Source organism: Phyllobates terribilis, unplaced genomic scaffold (genome assembly GCF_046119375.1).
Source record: "Phyllobates terribilis strain yellow unplaced genomic scaffold, ASM4611937v1 Scaffold_4__5_contigs__length_816908805, whole genome shotgun sequence".
Lineage (NCBI taxonomy): Eukaryota > Metazoa > Chordata > Amphibia > Anura > Dendrobatidae > Phyllobates > Phyllobates terribilis.
The window spans coordinates 519,166,772-519,188,279 of record NW_027362764.1 but is presented as its reverse complement, the minus strand read 5'-3'; the positions used below and the strand labels follow the sequence as shown (position 1 = coordinate 519,188,279).

The window sequence follows — 21,508 nt, the reverse complement described above, 5'->3', positions numbered from 1 at the left end:
ATAAAAAACACACTGTTCTACAATTTTTTTTTTATTACACTCCGTCCGCGAAGCCATCGATCTTCTGAAAAAAAACATAAAATAACAAACAACCATATCCCTCACCTGTCCGCCATCAATGACGTAGTCCACGATTACTGCCAACGAGTGTCCCACGACGATCCATGTCACTTCTACAGCAGTGACATCAGCAATCACTGATGTCACTGCTGTAGAAGACAGCAGTGTATACTGACAGGGGTGTAAAATCACCCTTGTCAGTATACATGCTGCTGCAGGAGGTCACTGAGGTTCATCAGCTGAAGATCAGCTGATGAGCCCCGGTGAGCTCTCATCGCCATCACCCTGGGAACTTTCTTCTTCAGCTGATCACCCACGTCACCGCAGGTCCTGGCAGCTCAGTGCACTGCTAGGATGCGGGCTGGGCAGAGTAGACTACTGCTTCTCCCAGCCATGCCGCTCTCGCTATTATCAGCGGGAGTGGCGGTCGGATGAGAGGAGTTGTAGTCCTCCTCGGTACCACCCGCAGCACGTTTCCGGCGCAAATTCATGCCCATTGGCTTTAATTTAAACCCAGCAAATCCGCAGGTATAGATATTATACCTGCAGGTTTGCTGCGATTCAATTCAAGTTAATGGGCGCAAATTTGCGCCGGAAACACCCGAACAATGGTCATGCTATGGTTTTTTCCGCAATGGTAATCCTGAGCGGAAATTTCCGCATCATGTGCACAGCACATCCGGATTACCGTTGCTATACCTGGCAGACCTATTAACAAGCGTTTTTGCAGTGTTTCCGCGAAGCAAAAGTGTAAAATATCTGCAGAGGAAGGATCACATTAGCAAGGGTTCTGTGCATCTCACATCTCTAGCACGGGAGTGACCACATATTTTCAGTTTTGATCTAGTTTTGTGAAGCCTGTTTGGTGACTTACTAGGAGACCAGGTGCAGGTGGCACATGGTAAAAGTTGTTACATGCTCCAGTTCCTCCATAACAATGACAGCAGCCTCAGCTAGCTTGCTGCCCATCCATGTCTGCTTATCTAAGGCCATGAGGAAGTGTGAGACATAAGCTAACTAAATAGTTCTTGTTGAGACTATCATATGATTTTCCAATGAGCATTTTGCTGGAAAAGGGTAAACTTGACCCCTGAAGGGTCAAAACATTGTGTATGTTTGGTGATTAAAACCTTTTACTTTGACATAATCTTGTAGTTCTTTTGTTGTTGGTTATCATTTAATTGCATTTTGAGAATTAATAAATTAATAGATTGCTTGTAAATTGCAGTACATCACATATTTCTGATTTTAATCCTGAGTCTCTCAATGGTTAAAGATAATTAAAATGGGCAGAAGTGGAAATGCAGTACGCAGAATTATCAGCTGAAATATATTCTTTTAATACAAAAAGGTGTATGTGGAACCGTCAAGCAGTGCTGTAATACTATGTTCCGCATCACAGGTACTGTAATGCACTGAACATACGTCATTGAGCTGCCACTATGTCTGGTATGGGTAAACCTTTAAGGATGTCAGATGCATTTTTTACAATTTTTTCAGCTATTCTTCTTCTTGTCTTATCTGTTGCATTTCCACTGTGTGGTGTCACTATAATATTCTTTACTGTCAGCAATGGATGATTTCTGGAGGGAAAAAAGTTATAACATTTATAAAGCATTTTTTTAAACTATATTAAAAACAGTATCACTGGTTTTACTGTAAATTCCCAAAGTAAAAAGTTGTAATATATTTACAAAGGGCCTACATTCATAAATTAGCATCATTGCCCTTTATTGTTGTTTGTGTGGTCAGTGTAGGTTTGGTTGATTTGGGAGTCTTACCTTGGCAATGGTTCTGGGTATGTGACATCTAAAGCTGCAGCCTTAATTATTCCATTGTTCAAAGCGTCTACCAGTGCATCTTGGTCAATCACCTGACCTGAAAAATGATTTAAGAATATACAGACAGTTCCCAACTTCTGAACATCTGATTAACATAAAACTCCTAGTTATGAACGTAAAATAAAAAAAAAAAACAGCTAATACCTAATCACTCACCTCTTCAAAAACCCACTGTTCTGTACCCACTGTTCAGTCCTCTTCCTTCTGCATCTCCGGCCTTTTCACTATAGGCCAGAACTTCCGTCTGTGTCGAGGTCTCAGTGGTTACTAAGTGTTGTAAGGTCGTAAAGTCGAGACATTCACTGTGACCTTATGATGGCAGTGACTTCTGAGACCTGGACGCAACCAGAAGTTGTGGCTTATAGTAAAGAGGATGAAGATGCGCTGTGCGATGGAGGAAAATAGAGGACCAGACGGCGGGCAATGAGGCAGCTGAAGAGGTGAGCAATGAGGTGAGTATTGGTAAAACAAAAGACGAATACTTACCTTTCCATCTGCTTCGCTGCCCGCTGTCCGGTCCTCTCTTTTCTATTGTTGCATATCGCATCTTTGGTTTCTTCACTATAGGCCAAGACTTCCTGCTACGTCCAAGCCTTGGAGGTCATTCAGTGTCATAAGATTGAGGCGCACGTCTTGATGACATGACGTCGTGACCTTACAACACGCAGTGACCTCTGAGGTCTGGTCGTGGCCGAAAGTCCTGACCTATACACTGTGTGCACAATTATTAAGCAATTTGCATTTTTAACGATTTTATTATTAAACAACTACTGTGCTATTGGGCAACTAATAGTGTTTAAAATTATTAAGAAACTAAATTAAAAACATACATTTTCCCATTTCATTAGTTTATTTTCATCTGTTCAAGTGAGAATAATAACCAAACTACTCAAAATGTCCAAAAATTAATTTCTGAAATGTAAACAAAAATATCAGTAACCATTATAGCCACTGTTCTTTTCAATAATAGATATGTCTTCCATCCATTAAAAGAGGGGTTAATGTGTAGTACCTGATCTCAGCCATTATACAGTTAATGGAGCTGTGCTGTTCCGCTACGCAACTGAGCACATCTGACCACCGTCCACACCGGGAACAGCTGATTGTTGGGGGTGCCGGATGTCGCACCTCCACGGATCAGGTGTTTATGACCTAGCCTAAGGATAGCTCATAAATTTAAAATTATGGACAACCCCTTTCATGTATGCATGTATGAAAAACCCTTATTTATGGTATTGTTGTACTATTGTATATTTCTCCTGAGCCATCTATATGAGCATGTAGGTTATAGAAAATGAATAAAATGATACCTTGATATCTGCCCTCTGAGGTTTTATTCCAGAGATATCCATGTTTTCTTGCATGTAAATGAGCTGTTCAGGACTATGGGCCGGACACTGATCTGCATGAGAATCTGCAGAGATTATTTTAAATAAAAGGACCCTATAGACGGCTTAGTAGGGTTGATCCTACTGACAGATTCCCTTTATAGTTATAAATAGGCCACAGTCAAAGGTTACAGTCAGAGTAGTAGTTTAGAAACTACTGAAGTTTCAGAAATAGCACCACCCCTGGTCGTAGATTGTATATGGAATTGCACGCCAGCTCCATTGAAGTTAATGGTGCTTAGCTGCAATACTACACACAATCCATGGTCAAGGATGGCCCTTTTTCTGAAACATAGCAGTCATGGTTTTCTATTCTTAGGCGACCCCATTTACACCATGATTTTTCAATGCCTTATGAGTCTAGGAGGGGATCTATTCAATGTGCATGACTGTGCATACAGATATCACCTATGAGACCACCCACTGGACTCCCAAGCATAGAAAGAAGAGAAATTTAGATTAATTAAATACAAGTTAAACTGAATGTTTTCCCATAAACTACTTCTCAATCTGATCATCTCCTTTTGTTTTGTAATTGGGTGCCTACAAATCAGACACAATGTTCAGCTGAACAGTTTCCATTTAATGAACATTTTTTGCAAAGTTGCTTATTTATTAATTTCAGATGCATGTACATAGCCTAAGTCAGGGGTGGGGAATATTTTTTCAGCCAAAAATCATTTGGATATTTATGCCATCCTTCGGGGACCGTACAAATTGCGCGCTAACTCTGCCCACAAAGTACGTCTCGCCACTGGCCCTGATGTCAGGTTGTAATCTTTCATTGCACGTACCTCAGCATTCAGTAATGAACACTGCGTGCATGTGCTCACAGAGCAAGAAGAAATTAATGGGCCGACGGCCATTAAAATACAGCTGCCAGCCCAAGCACAGCGGTCTTCAGGAATCTGCTCGGAGGCCGGATAAAAGGTCATGGAGGGCCGCAAGCGGCCCACGAGCCTGAGATTCTCTACCCCTGGCCTAAGGTAATAGCTGTAACACCTGTGTCGGCATCTCTGCAGGGACGCCGTGATATTCACCGCCCCACCTGCTCTCCTGCTTCTGCCACGGCTCCTGTGCATCAGAGTTTGTGCGCGCCTCACAGGTCCTCTGGCAGCACTCTTAGAGTGTACGATTCCTGTATTTTAAAGTGACGGTGCACACACTCCTATTTTGCCCCCAGCCTATACCTGGGAGGCACTTATTACTTAAGACCTGTTGGGAGGTGCCTGAGAAACAATTGTAGTTAATCTGTCTGCAAGCTGCTAGCTAGTGATCAGGTCCCTGTACACAGTCCAGTGTAATCTGCTCCAGTACCAGTTCTGCTTTCCTCTTCCCGTCCTGTCTGTGCGGTACCTGAACCTGACCGCTTCGGCGGTACCTGAATTCGAAACCGCTCCAGTGGTACCCAGCCCTGAAACCTACCCGGCGGTACCAGAGCCTGAATCCCACACTGCCAATACCAGTTCCAGTATCCATCCCATCTGAACGAACGGCTACATCTATATCCTCTGTATCCGGTCCTGCATATTGGACTCCTAGTCAATTCTACTGTACTGACCCATGGGGTCAGCTGCCGCAGTACCCGGATCTGTACGTGAGTAGCACCTGGCGTCCACCTGGGCCCAAGTCTAACCCCACCATCAGGGGCTCTAGTGAAAATTCAGGTGGGCACTTAGTTACGCCCCTCTAGGCTCTCCCTGGTCCGTGGCACAGTGGGTCCATGATTCATAAACGTTACATGAGCTCCTTTTGTCTCTGGGCATTTTAGAGCAAAACTAAACACTAGAAATGAACAGTAAAAGTAAATAGCAGAAAACAATTGCCCACACTATCAGGTGGCAGGATCTGATGCTTGTTCTTGTGTTATATAAATCTTGTAGAAAACATAAATGTTCACGATTTCTTCTATGACTGAAAAGTGATGCTTTGTCAAACGGCAGGGATTAAAGGGAGACTGTCAGCCGAATCGTATTGTTTGCATAAAAAAGGTGCAAATAGTCAGCTCACCCGTATGCTGCTTGCTGCTGCTTAAGGATCCGTGCACGGAGGCTTCAGAGGCATCCAGCAATAGTGGCAATCATTAGAACACAGGTATCCAGCAACGGAAATCCATTAAAAGAATTTCTCTCTTTATTTCATGCTATTAAAACATGCAGATATCCACCCCAAGTGTCATGTGAACTGTAACACATGACGCGTTTCGGCTTATTCCTTCATCATGGTGAGAATGATGAAGGAGTAATTTGAAATGCACAATCTGCTACAGTTCACAAGACACGAGATGTGGAAATCTGTATGCTCCTCCAAGCTTAAGGCTATCTACAATGACCTGTGCTTATTTTGATAAGGATGTCGGAGTCGACAGACTCCCTTTAAAAAACGACTATGCATCTGTGAAGCTCCCAGGTTTCATTCACCTTATATTTTAGCTAAAGATGTTTATTAGGCAGGAGAATGCTTGACATTTGCATGCATTTTATGTATACTCTTATGCATAGAACTATTCATACCTCTACTGATATTAATGAGATGGGCTGTGGGCTTCATTAGCTTAAGCTCCTCTCGTCCGATCAAACTGTGTGTGTCTGAGTTCAACGTGACAACTATCATTACAAAATCAGACTGCCGAAGCAAATCAGCCATGGTACTGCAGTATTCAGCACCTACTGCCACTTCTTCTTCCACAGTTCTGAAAAAGTATAGTAGAGCATTTAAAATCTGTAAAATCTGCAGGTAAATCACCGCATTTTTTGGATTATAAGAATCACCTTTTTCCCAAAAAAATTTGGGAAGAAAAAGGGGGTGCGTCTTATAATGAAAAGGTACAGTATTTTACCTGGGGGGCGGTGTCGGTGGAGCGGGGTCACAGATAGAGGAGATTGGAGGCATCTGTGGCAGGAGTGGGGGGATGCTGCGGGTCCCGTCCTCTCAAAAGAATTTGGCGGTGAGTAGAGGTTCCCTCTCCCATACATAGCCCTACGGTGGGCTTCGGGAAAATGGCCGTCGAAGCATGCGCACATTGAGATCTCGGGTGACGAAATTTCGGGAGACGAAATCTCGGAAGACGAGATCTTGTTTCTCGAGATCTCGATCTGCTCATGCTCCGGTAGCCATTTTCCCTAAGCCCACCGCAGGGCTATGTATGAGAGAGGGAACGTCCGCTCACTATCGACTTCCTCTGAGGACGTAGCCCGCAGCATCGCCCCACTCCCGCCACGGCCCCAGTCCTCCTGAATCAGCGATCCTTTTGAGAGGATGGGGCCCGCAGCATCCCCCCATTCCTGCCGCTGTCACCACCAACCTCTTGAAGCAGTGACCCTGGCTCCTGTGAGGGGGCTCTACCGCTGCCACCCCCCCAGGTAAAGTGGATTATAAAGCGCACCATTTCATTTAAAAAAACAACAACATTGTTTCCTATTTTCCACCCCAAAATTTGGGGTGCATTTTATAATCCGGTGCGTTTTATAATCCGTAAAATACGGTATGTATTTTGAGTGCATTTCTGCAATAGAAACACATTGTCTGTATCATTAAAGTTTTATCAAACAAATACACCTCGATATAGATAAGGTAACATTACATATGTGGATATTCACTATGCAAATACTGAATAACCTACCAATAAACGTGAATAGCCACGAACTAATCAAAACGATTTCTTAATATAAAAGGTATACATTTATTGATAAATAAAGGTTAAAAAACAAATAAAAAAATGGTGGGGGCCCTTAAACGTATGGAGAGTGGGTATGATATGAATAATAAAATGTATTTAAATAGTGTAACTCTAAGGTCTTTTATGACCTTATGGGGGCACAATGTATGAAATAAATTAAAAAAAAATTTAAATAAAAGGACATTCGCTGTCAGTCTAAATAACGGTATGTAGCCTCGCCCCGTAGAAAAACAAATGTGTCTGTAATATAAAAGTAGGTAGAAAATTAGCGTGCACACTGTCTAATATGATCGAGGTGCAGATGCAATGGACTGTTAGTGTCCGTAAATTGCATAGAAATTAATTGATCGCACACTCTCTGAAGTTTGCTCTTATGGTGTAAGTTTATTCACACAGGAAAATGTATACAGTGGTGACAATAAATGGCGACAGTAAGACGTTTCTGCCACCCAGGCCTTATTCATTAAGTCGCTATTGTACCTGGTTTAGATAATGGGACAAAGGAAGGCACCAGGGTATACGAGTGGAAGTTCCAAATAGAAGCTTCACAGTGGTTTCAGAGTTCATCAGCCTGTGGAGAGCTGTTTCTCCTGCGTCATGGACGTCTCTTAGGCAAGGTTCCCACGTGTGGTGGCTGCGGAGGGTGTATAAGCGGCGTTCCCAGGTATTATAATGTTCTGGCAGATTGCTGCCACCTTTATGCCATACCGTTATAATCAGAGTGGTAAAACTTCAGAGACTTTGCTAATTAAAAAAAATAAAGGGTCTGGGGTATCTCGAACATTTCTTCTGCGCGTACAACTTAAAAAGGTTTCGTGAATTACCTTCATTCAGAGACTCAAAATTGGATCCTCAAACCACCAGCTACCCCCATTAAGAAGTGGTGGAATATTCACAGGTTCAAGTGTTTGTACCTGGTTATATCTGAGTCTTAATTGCTTACCTTTACTGTTATATGCCAGGTAGCCAATAAAAAGGAGAATAAATAGGTAGCCACACTGACTTTACCTTCTCTTCCTATTGTGGTAGAGAATTCTCATCCTGAAACCTTTGGCTCGCTGAGCTATGCTGTACCCGATGCTTCCCATTCCGATGATGCCCAGTGTAGCTTCAGTGATATCATCACCCTCCCGGTTAAAATCAAAATATGTAGTGTCTGATGAATGTGATATTCTGTTCCCTGCAAGAAAAATGTTTACTGTCTGAATAGAGAATAAATATGAAACCTTTTATATGGCCCCACACTGACCACACTCCTCAAGTCAAGTATTAAATGAGTTTTCCCACTATAAGAAAAGTGGTTCCCAAATACTTTATAAAATAGTAAAAAACAGCAGGTACTTGGCCTCCCCGGGTCCAGCTCCAGCTCTTTATGTTTTGGCTGCAGTGGTGATTGTTATGTTCTGCTACCAGAGCTAAGGAAAGAGAGGAGATCTGTCCCTACTATAGGACTCAGCTGAATCCCTACGATGTAACAGGGAACCTGATCCTGCGATCAGACCTGCTAAAGTCCTAATCTAGTCTGTACGAAGACCTATAGATGTGGGGAGGGAATCCCTACAAGTACTAAGGACTGGGAGGAATATGGGACACCTCCTAACAGAAATAGTAGCAGAAAGACGAACAAACAAAATAGATTGAACATAGAGGTCCGTAGACCAAGCAAACTAACAGAGTTAGATACAGAGCACAGGCTAGCTAGAAAGTAGATATACAATGAAGTCCAGCAAAGCCAGAAGGGCGGAGCAGGATTAAATAGGCCAACAAGGTCATGTGACCAGCAAAGGAAAAAAAACCTAACAGCAAGGTTCTAACAGTACCCCCCCCTTCTAAGAGGATCCTCCGGATCCCCTAGGACCAGGCTTATCAGGAAATCTCCTGTGAAACGCTCTGATAAGTCTGGACGCGGAAACATCATCTGACCTCACCCAAGAGTTATCCTCGGGTCCGAAACCTTTCCAGGCCACAAGATACTGCAAACTACCTCTATACCGTCTAGAGTCAAGGATGCGAGAAATTTCATATTCCCCGTCCTCCACCACCGGAGGAACAGAGGCAGAGGCGTCACCATCCGACACAACAGCTTTTTTTAACAGAGAGACATGAAAGACCGGATTAATTCTCCAGGAGGTAGGAACCTCCAACCTAACAGCAGATTGGTTGACAACCTGAAGCACCTTAAAGGGCCCTACAAACTTGGGACCCAATTTCTTAGAAGGAATCCTCAACCGCAGATTCCTAGAGGACAACCAAACCATGTCACCAACAGCGAACAAAACCTCCTGTCGTTTCCTATCAAAGTAGTCTTTAGATTTTCTGTTGGCCTCCTGAAGATTACCACGCACATCCGTCCAAACTCTTTCCAAATCACCGGAAAAATTCTCCTCCTCAGGCACGGCAGATCCCAACTTGGAGAACGACCCAAACGACGGATGTCTCCCAGAACAACAAAAAAAAGGCGAACAACCAGCAGAAGAAGATGTATGATTGTTCAGAGCAAATTCGGCAAGTGGCAGAAACTCAGACCACCCCTCTTGATTGTCTGCCACAAAACAACGCAAGAACTGCTCAACATCCTGGTTTTTCCTTTCTGTCTGGCCATTAGATTCAGGATGATATCCGGACGAAAACGACAAATGAATTCCCAACCTGTCACAAAAGGCACGCCAAAAACGAGCCACGAACTGAGGACCCCTATCAGAAACAATGTCAGTAGGAACGCCATGAAGTCTGACAATTTCCTTGACAAAGGCCTTAGCGAGAGTTTTAGCGCAGGGCAGTTTGACGAAGGGAACCAAGTGACACATCTTGCTAAAACGGTCCACGACCACCCAGATGACAGAAAAACCCTCAGAGGGGGGAAGGTCAGTTATAAAGTCCATAGCCAAATGTGTCCAAGGAGCACTGGGGACCTCCAAAGGACAAAGCAACCCCGCAGCAGGAGTATGTGAGGACTTAGATCTAGCACATATAGTACATTGGCGCACCCACTTAATGACTTCCTTCTGCCATCCAGGCCACCAAAAACTGCGACCCACCAGTCTCTTGGTCTCAGAGATTCCGGGATGACCTGCCAACCGAGATTCGTGACACTCAACAAACAAATCTCTCCTAAAGGTCCCAGGCACAAACAACCTCCCATGAGGAGTGTTAGATGGGGCATTCTCCTGAGCTTTAAGAATCTCATCTTCCAAAACGGAGTCTAAAGCAGCTATCACAACACCTTCTTGTAAAATGTTTTCCTCTTTCTCAGCACCGACTATGGGAGAAAAACTGCGAGACAAGGCATCCGCCTTAACATTCTTAGTACCAGGGATGTAAGTAACGGAGAAATTAAACCGCGAGAAAAACAGTGCCCACCTAGCCTGACGGGCATTCAGGCGCTTGGCAGCGTCAAGATATATCAGATTTTTATGATCCGTAAGAACCTGAACAGGAAATTCCGCACCTTCCAAGAAGTGGCGCCAGTGTTCAAATGCGAGTTTAATAGCCAATAATTCCCGATTACCAATATCGTAATTCAATTCAGTCTCCGAAAATTTTTTTGAAAAAAAAGCACAGGGATGTAATCCATCCCCGTTATCCTGAGACAATACTGCGCCAACCCCCACAGAGGAAGCATCAACCTCAACCAAAAACGGCCTAGTAACATCAGGCTGCATAAGGATGGGAGCAGAGGTGAACCTCTCCTTGAGATACACAAAAGCTTCAATGGCCTCAGAAGACCACTGAACCGCATCAGCCCCTTTCCTGGTGAGATCAGTCAGAGGTTTGACAATACTAGAAAAATTTTTTATGAATTTTCTATAGTAATTGGCGAAACCCAAAAACCTCTGTATCGATTTCAAACCAATAGGCCTAGGCCATTCCTGCACAGCCTGAACCTTAACCGGATCCATCTCAAAACCTTTGCTGGAGATAATGTAGCCCAAAAAACTAATTCTCTGTACAGCGAACTCACATTTCTCCAGCTTAGCAAAAAGCGAATTGTCCATTAATAACTGTAATACCTCACGCACGCTCCGCCAATGAGACTCCAGATCTGGCGAATAAATCAAAATGTCATCCAAATACACAACCACATTTTTACCGATCAAAGGTCTAAGGATGTCATTAATCAGATTCTGAAAAAATGCAGGAGCATTAGTAAGACCAAAAGGCATAACCAGATTCTCAAAATGACCCACAGGAGTGTTAAAAGCAGTCTTCCATTCATCACCCTCCTTCATGCGCAACAGATTGTATGCCCCCTTAAGGTCAATTTTAGAGAACCACTTGGCCCCCAATAACTGGTTAAACAGATCAGGAATCAATGGCAGTGGGTAAGGATTGCGTACCGTAATTTTGTTAATCTCACGAAAATCCAGACAAGGACGTAAACCGCCGTCCTTTTTTTTTACAAAAAAAAATCCAACCGCCACAGGAGACTTAGAGGGCCTAATGTGACCGGCGGCCAAACTTGTCTGTATGTATTCCTCCAAAGCCTTCCTCTCAGGAATAGTAAGGTTAAATAAACGACTTTTAGGAAGAGTCGCTCCAGGGACAAATTCAATAGAACAATCATAGTCTCTATGGGGAGGCAAAACCTGCGATTCCTTCTCAGAAAAAACTCTCCAAAAATCCTGAATAGGAACAGGCAATTCTCCCCTATCCAAAGCTGCAATACGCCCGTTACAACACTTGTCATAACATTTATGGCTCCAGGATTTAATTTCACTGGTAGACCAATCCAGTACAGGATTGTGAAATTTTAACCAGGGCAAACCCAATATTACTGGAGAAGGCAAGTTATTCAACACTACCAAATCCAATTTCTCATGGTGAACACCATTAATAGTGAGAGGAAATTCACTGACCTTGAGAGTAATATTCTTCAAAGGGGAGCCATCCACAGAAACCACAGCAATGGGGGATGATAAAGGTTCAGGTTTTAAATTGAGTTTTTCCACGAATCCCCCATCAATTACATTCAGTGTAGACCCGCAATCAACAAACACCCGAAATTCCATCAATTTTTCCTGAGCAATCGTGGAAGCAGCTAAAAATATACCCTTGGAATTTAAACAGGCAATACGGGCATGACTGACCATTTTTTTTTCTTTCTTCATACGAAGCTCACAGCCTTTAATCAAATGACCAGATTTTCCGCAATAGTAACACAAGCCTTCCGAAAAACGACGGTCTTTTTCTTGAGAGCGAGGTGCCCCCGATCCAATCTCCATCGGTTCACCACTGTTAGTACACACATTATCATAACCAGAAACTGACATAGCAGAGGATTTGCTCTCATTAACCCTAGCACGCAGTCTTCTATCCACCCGTATAGCTAATTGCATAGCCTGTTGCAAATCCTCAGGTGTAGGATAAGCAATTAGCAGGTCTTTAACCCTTTCACTGAGCCCAGCAAGAAATAGACTTTTCAGAGCAGAATCGTTCCACCCTGTTTGAGTGGACCAACGACGAAAATGTGTACAATATTTTTCAACATTACCCGATCCTTGTTTTAGACGTCTCAACTCAGTCTCAGCTGATGCCACACGGTCAGGATCATCATATAATAGTCCTAAAGCAGAAAAAAAACTATCCACTGATCTGAAGCATGTATCACTAGGTTGCAAAGAAAAGGCCCACTCCTGAGGCTCTTTGCGCAAAAGTGACATTATGAACCCTACGCGCTGGGATTCATCCCCAGAGGACTTGGGTCTCAAACGAAAATACAATAAGCAAGCATTTTTAAATGAAAAAAATTCTCGATGTTCACCAAAAAATAAATCCGGCAAACATACCTTAGGCTCCAAGAAATATGCTCCAGGACAGTTACTCACGTGCTGACGGAGCTCGGCCACTTCCAGAGAGAGTCCCTGCAGGTGTTTAGCCAAATCCTGAACCGACACCATGATGGAACAAAAAAAATCTTTCCTTAGAGAATTTGCAGGCTGGACTTACTGTTATGTTCTGCTACCAGAGCTAAGGAAAGAGAGGAGATCTGTCCCTACTATAGGACTCAGCTGAATCCCTACGATGTAACAGGGAACCTGATCCTGCGATCAGACCTGCTAAAGTCCTAATCTAGTCTGTACGAAGACCTATAGATGTGGGGAGGGAATCCCTACAAGTACTAAGGACTGGGAGGAATATGGGACACCTCCTAACAGAAATAGTAGCAGAAAGACGAACAAACAAAATAGATTGAACATAGAGGTCCGTAGACCAAGCAAACTAACAGAGTTAGATACAGAGCACAGGCTAGCTAGAAAGTAGATATACAATGAAGTCCAGCAAAGCCAGAAGGGCGGAGCAGGATTAAATAGGCCAACAAGGTCATGTGACCAGCAAAGGAAAAAAAACCTAACAGCAAGGTTCTAACAGTGATATCATGTTGACAGCGCACTTTACTACTAATCATTGAGCCCAAGCAGCTTTGTCATCAGCCATTTTTGGGCCCCATCATTTCAAATTTCCTAGGTCCTTTCATGTAGCAAACATCAGGCAGCAGGCTATATACATGACGTCATTTGTAATTATTTTGCTAAATTCGCGCACATAGGCAGAAACTTGTCAATCAAGGGCAGCAGGCGGGAAGATGCTGCCAGGGACCCGCCTGTCCGATTAGGTCCCTGGTGACAAGTAAAGTATGTTTTTCTCTGAAACTCTGCAGCGTTTCAAAGTCAGACGTATCTGGCTGAGTTTATACAGCCGATGTCTGATACATGCTGCCGGAGGATTGGGCATCATGTATCAGCTGTTGGGTTCTCGTTAAACAACTATTTTCCTTATATCCTTTTCATCAGAATAGGTCCAATGTTAACAAAGAGGATGTAACACCCCAACAGCCTTACTAATGAGTTAAAGTTTAAAATAGCTATCAAGAGCCAAAAGCGGAAAAAAGCTTTATAGGGTTATCCCCAACTTTAAAAGTTTTGGATAGATGATAACTTGTTCATCGGTGAGAGACGAACTTCTGGGACCCTCACTGATCCCGATAAAGAAACTGTTCAGAATGGAGTGTGACCATACACGCACATGGGACTGCCAGAGATAATCAAATACTGCGCATAGCTATCTCCAGCGGTCCCATATAAAAAGAATAGAAAAGTGCTATGCATATCCGTTTATGCTCCATTCTACAGAGTTCCATTCTCAGGAATGATGGGGGTTCCAGCAGTTAAACCCCCACTGATCAGCAAGTTATTACTTATTCTGTGGATGAGTGATAACATCTAGAGATGGGAGTAACCCTTTAAGGACCACTGCAGCCCCACGAGAAATTAATGGATCTCAATGCTTGGGACGACTGACACAAGTTTCCATGATGCATCAGAGATTTGTAACATTTTTGCACAACTGTAAATATTAATATAAAGTTTGCAAAAATTTGTCTAATTTAATGATCTGTAAGCAGGGTTAAAATCATCATTCACAGCAGCACATCATTCTGTGTAAACAATGGTATTCTATGTGCACAGAACAATCAAAAAGTGACGATCGTTCTATCTAAACATGCTATTAAACAAACACTGATTTGCTTGCATGTAGCCAATTTGCGGTAGTTTCATCTTTATGACCTACCAGTGTAAATGTACTCTATAATACTACTTGTCTGAAAATTGCAATATTTCTAATTTTGTTTTTTTATATATAGAGAGATCATGGTATGAAATAACAAAATGTAAAACAATACATTTAAAAGTGTTTTAAACAATAGGTCATTTTCTGATGATTCACTGTCTTTAAGCTGGCCATACACATAAGATTGGTCAGGAGAGTACACACAGTATGTTAGGTTGACCAACAGCTATTTCTCCTGGGTCCCCCATACACATAAGCTCTTAGCTTGAACTAGCATTCATGTGTTAGAGAAAGCTGCTGCCAGACACCTGTCGGCGGCTTATCACCCCTGAAAACAAAAGTATCCAGCTGCCGAGCCGACTTCCCTGAAATTTCCACTAATTTCACATTGCAGCCAGGTGAAAGGGCTCATTTTTTCTATTTGAAAAGGATAGACGTGGCTTGACCAATAGTTATTGACATTACCTTCACTACTTTTGATACCTCGGGCCAGCCAAGCCTATTTTTGAAGTAATAGCTATAATCCACGACCTGGTACAATAAATTTGATATGGATTATATAAACAAACAAAAAAATGTATATTTCCAGAATATTTTACTTTTAATTTCTCTAATTCCTGACATATCAGTATTTTAGATTATTTAAGAAAACAAGATAAACTTACATACAATTGCAATAACTTACCTTCTACTATATTTTTAGCAGATGACAACATTAAAGCCATTCCCGTGTCTGCAGTGGGATCATCTCCAAGATGAGGTGTATTAGTGACTATTATATCATAACTTGTGATCAACTTTAGGTCCAGGTGATCTACCCCTGCTCCAGAGCTTGCAATGACTTTAAGATTGGGAAGAGAATCCAAAAGTTCTTTGTCAACTACAGGCAAGTGCCACCACATCAAAAGGGCCTTTACCTTTGGAGCATATGCATTCTTATTATTGGAAAATTCTTCCAGGTAGAGGATATGGAAATGCTCCTTTACAATGGTTTCAAATTTTTGTGGAAATCCTTTGGACCCTCCACTGTACGACATCAGAGCATACGGACGTTCCTCCATTATGGCTACAAAGTAAGTGGGTACATTGTTGGCATTATGAAACACAATGGAATCAAGTGTAACAACTGATGACTGGATGTTCACATTTACTCAAGCCAAAAATTCAGGTGTGACTCTGATTTACTTCAATATCCTACCATTTTTTTCCACCTTGTTAGCTGCACAGGGGTCCAAGACACAGACGATGTGTTTGGCAAGTTCCGAAGAGATGGTAGTAGCAAGGGAAAATTACGTCACTCCCACTTCCAATGGGTTTTCAATTTCCTAACCACTGTCTCAGTGTAAACTTGTTGAAACCTTCGCAGCTGGCCAAAAATACAGTGGGTACGGAAAGTATTCAGACCCCTTTAAATTTTCACTCTTTGTTTCATTGCAGCCATTTGGTAAATTCTAAAAAGTTCATTTTTTTTCTCATTAAAGTAATTTCTGCACCCCATCTTGACTGAAAAAAAAACAGAAATGTAGAAATTTTTGCAAATTTATTAAAAAAGAAAACTGAAATATCACATGGTCATAAGTATTCAGACCCTTTGCTCAGTATTGAGTATAAGAAAGAATTTCTGCATTACTCAAGGTTCCTAAGAGCACAGTGGCCTCCATAATCTTTAAATGGAAGAAGTTTGGGACCACCAGAAGTCTTCCTAGACCTGGCCGTCCAGCCAAACTGAGCAATCGTGGGAGAAGAGCCTTGGTGAGAGAGGTAAAGAAGAACCCCAAGATCACTGTGGCTGAGCTCCAGAGATGCTGTAGGGAGATGGGAGAAAGTTCCACAAAGTCAACTATCACTGCAGCCCTCCACCAGTCGGGCCTTTATGGCAGAGTGGCCCAACGGAAGCCTCTCCTCAGTGCAAGACATATGAAAGCCCGCATAGAGTTTGCTCAAAAACACATGAAGAACTCCCAGACTATGAGAAATAAGATTCTATGGTCTGATGAGATGAAAATAGAACTTTTTGGTGATAATTCTAAGTGGTATGTGTGGAGAAAACCAGGTACTGCTCATCACCTGCCCAATACAATCCCAACAGTGAAACATGGTGGTGGTAGCAGCGTCATGCTATGGGGGTGTTTTTCAGCTGCAGGGACAGGACGACTGGTTGCAATTGAAGGAAACATGAATGCGGCCAAGTACAGAGATATCCTGGATGAAAACCTCTTCCAGAGTGCACTGGACCTCAGACTTGGCCGAAGGTTCACCTTCCAACAAGACAATGACCCTAAGCACACAGCTAAAATAACAAAGGAGTGGCTTCAGAACAACTTTGTGACCATTCTTGACTGGCCCCGTCCAGAGCCCTGACCTAAACCCAATTGAGCATCTCTGGAGAGACCTGAAAATGGTTGTCCACCAACGTTTCACCATCGAACCTGACGGAACTGGAGAGAATCTGCAAGGAAGAATGGCAGAGGATCCCCAAATCCAGGTATGAAAAACTTGTTGCATCATTCCCAAGAAGACTCATGGCTGTACTAGCTCAAAAGGGTGCTTCTACTCAATATTTCTACATTTCTGTTTTTTTTCAGTCAAGATGGGGTACAGAATGTACTTTAATGAGAAAAAAATGAACTTTTTAGAATTTACCAAATGGCTGCAATGAAACAAAGAGTGAAAAATTTAAAGGGGTCTGAATACTTTCCGTACCCACTGTACATGTCTAGAGTATTACCATAAATAGAAGACAGGAGAGTATAGTTTCCATTCTTTTACGTATGTGCGACTCCATGGTGAGAGAGGACACACACCTTCTGGCGGTACTAGAACTATTATACACCTAGCTGACCAAGGTGGGGTTATATAAGAGCCACTCCAAAAATCAGCTGATTTCCTGTAGAACTTTGTCATTGCCTGCTTATTTATCTTACAACCCTTACAGGGGAAGTGTAGTATTAATTGTGACCTCTAAATAAAATGTAATTCATTATATTTATTTGTGACTTATAGAGATGGTTCTTTATAACATTTATATGACCTTACAAGTCTTTAATGAAAAGTGCTTTTCGGGCTAAGATAACCCCTTCACAGGGCAATTTTTACATCGGCACTGAACCTCAAATTTAACTATCACTTCCATTTCTGTTAAGAGATCACTTTTCAGTAGTCACCTTTTTATCACCACAGGCAGGATTACAATGAAACATAACAACTACATATAGGTAACACAGGGTCACACCATTCAAAATTATATACAGAAAATGGAATAAAAAATCAGAACATGCAAACAGATCAGAAGGAAAAGAAAATGGGATAAGGGATAACTTACTGATTGCTGGGGGTCTGAACAAACAGACCTCAAACACAGTGCTTGGCTATCTCCGGCAGTCCTATAGACAAAAAATAGAGTTGTGGTGCGTATGCTCGGTCTCTGCTCTGATTAGACAAGACTCTGCAGAGCCCCATTTTTGCAATAGCTGAGAGTCCCAGCAGTCAGACCCCCAGTGATAAGTAAGTTGTCCATTAACTTATTTCCAACTCCTTCATAGATTGCATGTAAATACCATAGTTAGTTTAATGATTAACCAACACTGCTGGATTGTTAGAACATATAGGGTTGATCTGCTATGAGAAAATTGGATAACAAGTAGTCCATATGCTGTTCTGGAACAGTAGCCCTCAACTTCGTTTCCACCCCTGAACAAAATAGTATGTTAACTAACATCCAAAATAAAATTGGCTTCAGTGTGTTTGTGTAAATCGAGCTAATTAGGTAGCATCACATTTGGACCACTCATTCGTGATATCATCAGAGGTTCTTTCTAAGATACCAAAAGACGGGATTCAGACGTGACCCATAAGGAGCTCGTCACTATAATGAGGCAGATGGAGTTACTTTGTACTCTAGCTGGCCTCCGTTCCATCTAATGTGGACATAGTAGCATGGTTGATTTCACTTTTTTATGAACCTAAAAGATGAACAATGCGTGAACAGAGACCAGACGCAGTACAAAGTATCTCTGTTGGCTCAGTCGGAGGCATATCTGAATCCCATTTTTGAAGGGGTGGTTCAGATGAAACCCCTGGCCTAGTCATGAACGTGAGACTCTATCCTGAAGTGAACAGGTGATTCTTAGTCCAGAAAAGGATTGATATTGTATTCATTACATTATGTAACATGGGGTCCTATTTGCTAACCCTCTCGTTTTCTCTCCTTATAAGGATCAAATTCAGAAGGTGATGTAACATGCAAGTACATGCTTGTATGCTGCTGATATATCACCAAAGTAGAAGGAGAAGGATTTTTGTCATTTTATAAAGTGAAACATCACTCATAATGAAGGGATACTATTGATGAATGCACATTAGGAAGTTCTGTTCATAGAGGATCTGTTGATGGGATAGCCTGACTGTTGTAATGGGGGCATGGCCAGTACTTGACGGTAGGGCTTATATGCAAGAATTTCTATAAGGTCTCTTGGTTAAGAAGATGGCAAATATTGGTTGACTAAAGTTTAAGGGGTTTCCTGGGCATAAAAAAAATTAAACATGATCTGGTTGTCCCTGTAATGGTCCCCAAACCTGCTGTTATTTTTATATTTGTATTTTTCACCTCCCTTTCAGACCCTTGAAGCCATCCTTGTGGTTTGTTATTGTTTACATCCTGAACTTCCAGCTTAGTTTTACGCTGTGCCTCTAGACTACATTTCCCAAGAGACAGAGCTATGTATGCACTACGGTTCACACACTCCCACAATTTGTGAATGTCAACTACATCTACAAAGCCCAATCCTGAGACTCTTATACAGTCTCAAGACGGATAAATCGTGGCAGTTTCTCCTTCCTAACATTCCTTCTCATTTCATCTGGTATGTGCTACCCTGATGCTCCCCCTGCAGTCAGTAATGTTACGTGTGCTGAGATTAGCTGGCTCAGTGTACTGCAGGGGAGCAAAAAGTCATATAATGTAGTCATTTCTTCTTGTAGCACTGTGGAATGCCCAGCACCATTACCTCTGCCTAAGGTCACAAACTGATACGTTTACTTGTACTGTGACGAGCCTGCAATCTATCTGTGCTTTTTTTGCTTTCCCTCCATCCCTTTATACATCCCCAGACACTTACAGCTTGCTGAGGATCACAGTCCATGCCCCCCATTATACGTATCACCATTCAGCCCACACTGCAGAGTGGTTGGCAGAGCAGTTCAAAGCACAGATGGAAATCACTAGATCAGGGGTCCCCAACCTATGGATTGGGAGCCACATGTGGCTCGCGGGCCCATTATGCGTGGTTTGTAGCTGTCTGCCAGCTTGCTGCGTTAGCATCAGATGAAGAATAGGTCTCCAGATGGTCACTTTTGTGAGTAGCCCTCACAGAAGAACAGATCTGGGTGCATGTATACTGGCCTTGGGGTTGGTGAAATACATTAAGTAAATCATAAATTGGACATAGGGTAATATTGCCAGATAGAGGGGTGCTTTAAGCTGAATGCAATAGTGTGGTGGGAATGCTTGATCCAAGAATACCGAATGAGATTAAGGTAGGAACCCCTTAATGCAAGTTTACTGCCTTGGTGGGTTTTCTGTGTGGAAGCTCTGATTGTCATTATACCGATAATGGGGGCTCTGGGTGTAACTATTGTGGGGGAGGCAGGAGCTGAATGTCACTCTTTGGGGAGTATCTGGATGTGGCTCCCGACACTCTCAGAGTTGAATGTGGCTCTCAAGGTAAGAAAGGTTGGGCATCACTGTACTGGACTGTAGCAAGAAGTAATGAGCTGAATATCTCATCATAACATGTTATACCTAAGGAACGCAGCTGAATATTAACAATTAATAAATGATAAAGTTTCTTCATTTTTGATAAACTACATAGCTTTAATAATCTTTGTGCGTGGAAATACCCTTTGACTGCAGACACACTTTACTTCTCAAGTTTTAAGTTTTTAGCTTTAAACATACAGACGTAAAGCCTATGAATGTGAAATCAATTAATCATTATTTTATACATATAATAAATTATTTAATTACTGCTGAAACATAAAATGACAATGCCTACTATCATGCTAAGCAAATAAATACAACCAAGAGAAACAAACATTGAAGGTACACCCAAAGTCTCAATATATAACAATATGAAAAGGTTTATTAATAGCTCCCAAAGTGATATACAATAGGCACAGAAGAAAGGAAACCCTCAAATTCTGAACCATGGAGAAACAGCAGTCCCTCTTTAGACACCTACTGATCTTGTCTCAGGATATTTTATTATAATTCCATTTTTCCATCAACCATTTGTATTCAGTTTTTGTTATAACTATTTAGCTGATAAGTTTTTCTATTGCTTATGCAACAATTGTTATTTCAGTTATGGGTAAAATGTTAGAACCCTCCTGTTTGTTTTTTCCATCTTGTGTTTTGCGGTCACGTGACCATCTGCCTTTATATTCCAGCTCCGCCCTTTTGTGCTGGACTTCAGTGTTTGACTGTTTCTCTAGCCAGGTGCTTCAGTGCCTTTCTCTGTCAGTTCGCTTGGTCCTTCTGGGACTTCTAGTACCTTTTTGTCATTTTGTCTTTTTGTGTACTGCAACGACTTCTCTGTTTAGGAGGTGTCCCATTTTTGTCCCAGTCCTTAGTACTTTTAGGGACCCCTCCCCTTATGCTATAGGTCTTCGTTCAGACTAGCCGAGGACTAAGGCGGGTCTGTTTGTTAGGAACAGGCAGCCCGCTACATCGTAGGGATTCAGCTTAGTCTTACTGTAGGGACAGCTTTCCCCTATCTTTCCTTAGTACTTGTTACAGATCATAACAGTAAGTCCAGCCCAAAAAACTAAAAGAAAAGAAATTCGGGGATCAGTATGGTTTCCGTCCAGGATTTGGCTCAGCGCTTGCAGGGATTGTCTCTGGAGGTGGCCGAGCTACAGCAACACGTAAGTAGCTGTTCTGGAGCGCATTTTGTGGAACCCAAGGTAGGACT

At 42.3% G+C, this 21,508-nt stretch overlaps 1 protein-coding gene across 1 annotated transcript in view; it reads right to left on the bottom strand.

The window, feature by feature from the left end:
- Positions 1–1,215: 1,215 nt before the first annotated feature.
- The window catches only part of LOC141264403 (probable 2-ketogluconate reductase), a 30,833-nt gene continuing 10,540 nt past the window's right edge, over positions 1,216–21,508 (bottom strand). The window contains exons 2-6 of the mRNA XM_073676695.1: positions 15,223–15,603; positions 7,977–8,148; positions 5,803–5,981; positions 1,842–1,938; positions 1,216–1,643 (exon numbers count right to left, since the gene is read on the bottom strand). Of these exons, the coding sequence (XP_073532796.1) occupies positions 1,487–1,643; positions 1,842–1,938; positions 5,803–5,981; positions 7,977–8,148; positions 15,223–15,598 (981 nt within the window). The 5' untranslated portion in view covers positions 15,599–15,603 and the 3' untranslated portion in view covers positions 1,216–1,486. The remainder of the gene's footprint in view (positions 1,644–1,841; positions 1,939–5,802; positions 5,982–7,976; positions 8,149–15,222; positions 15,604–21,508) is intronic.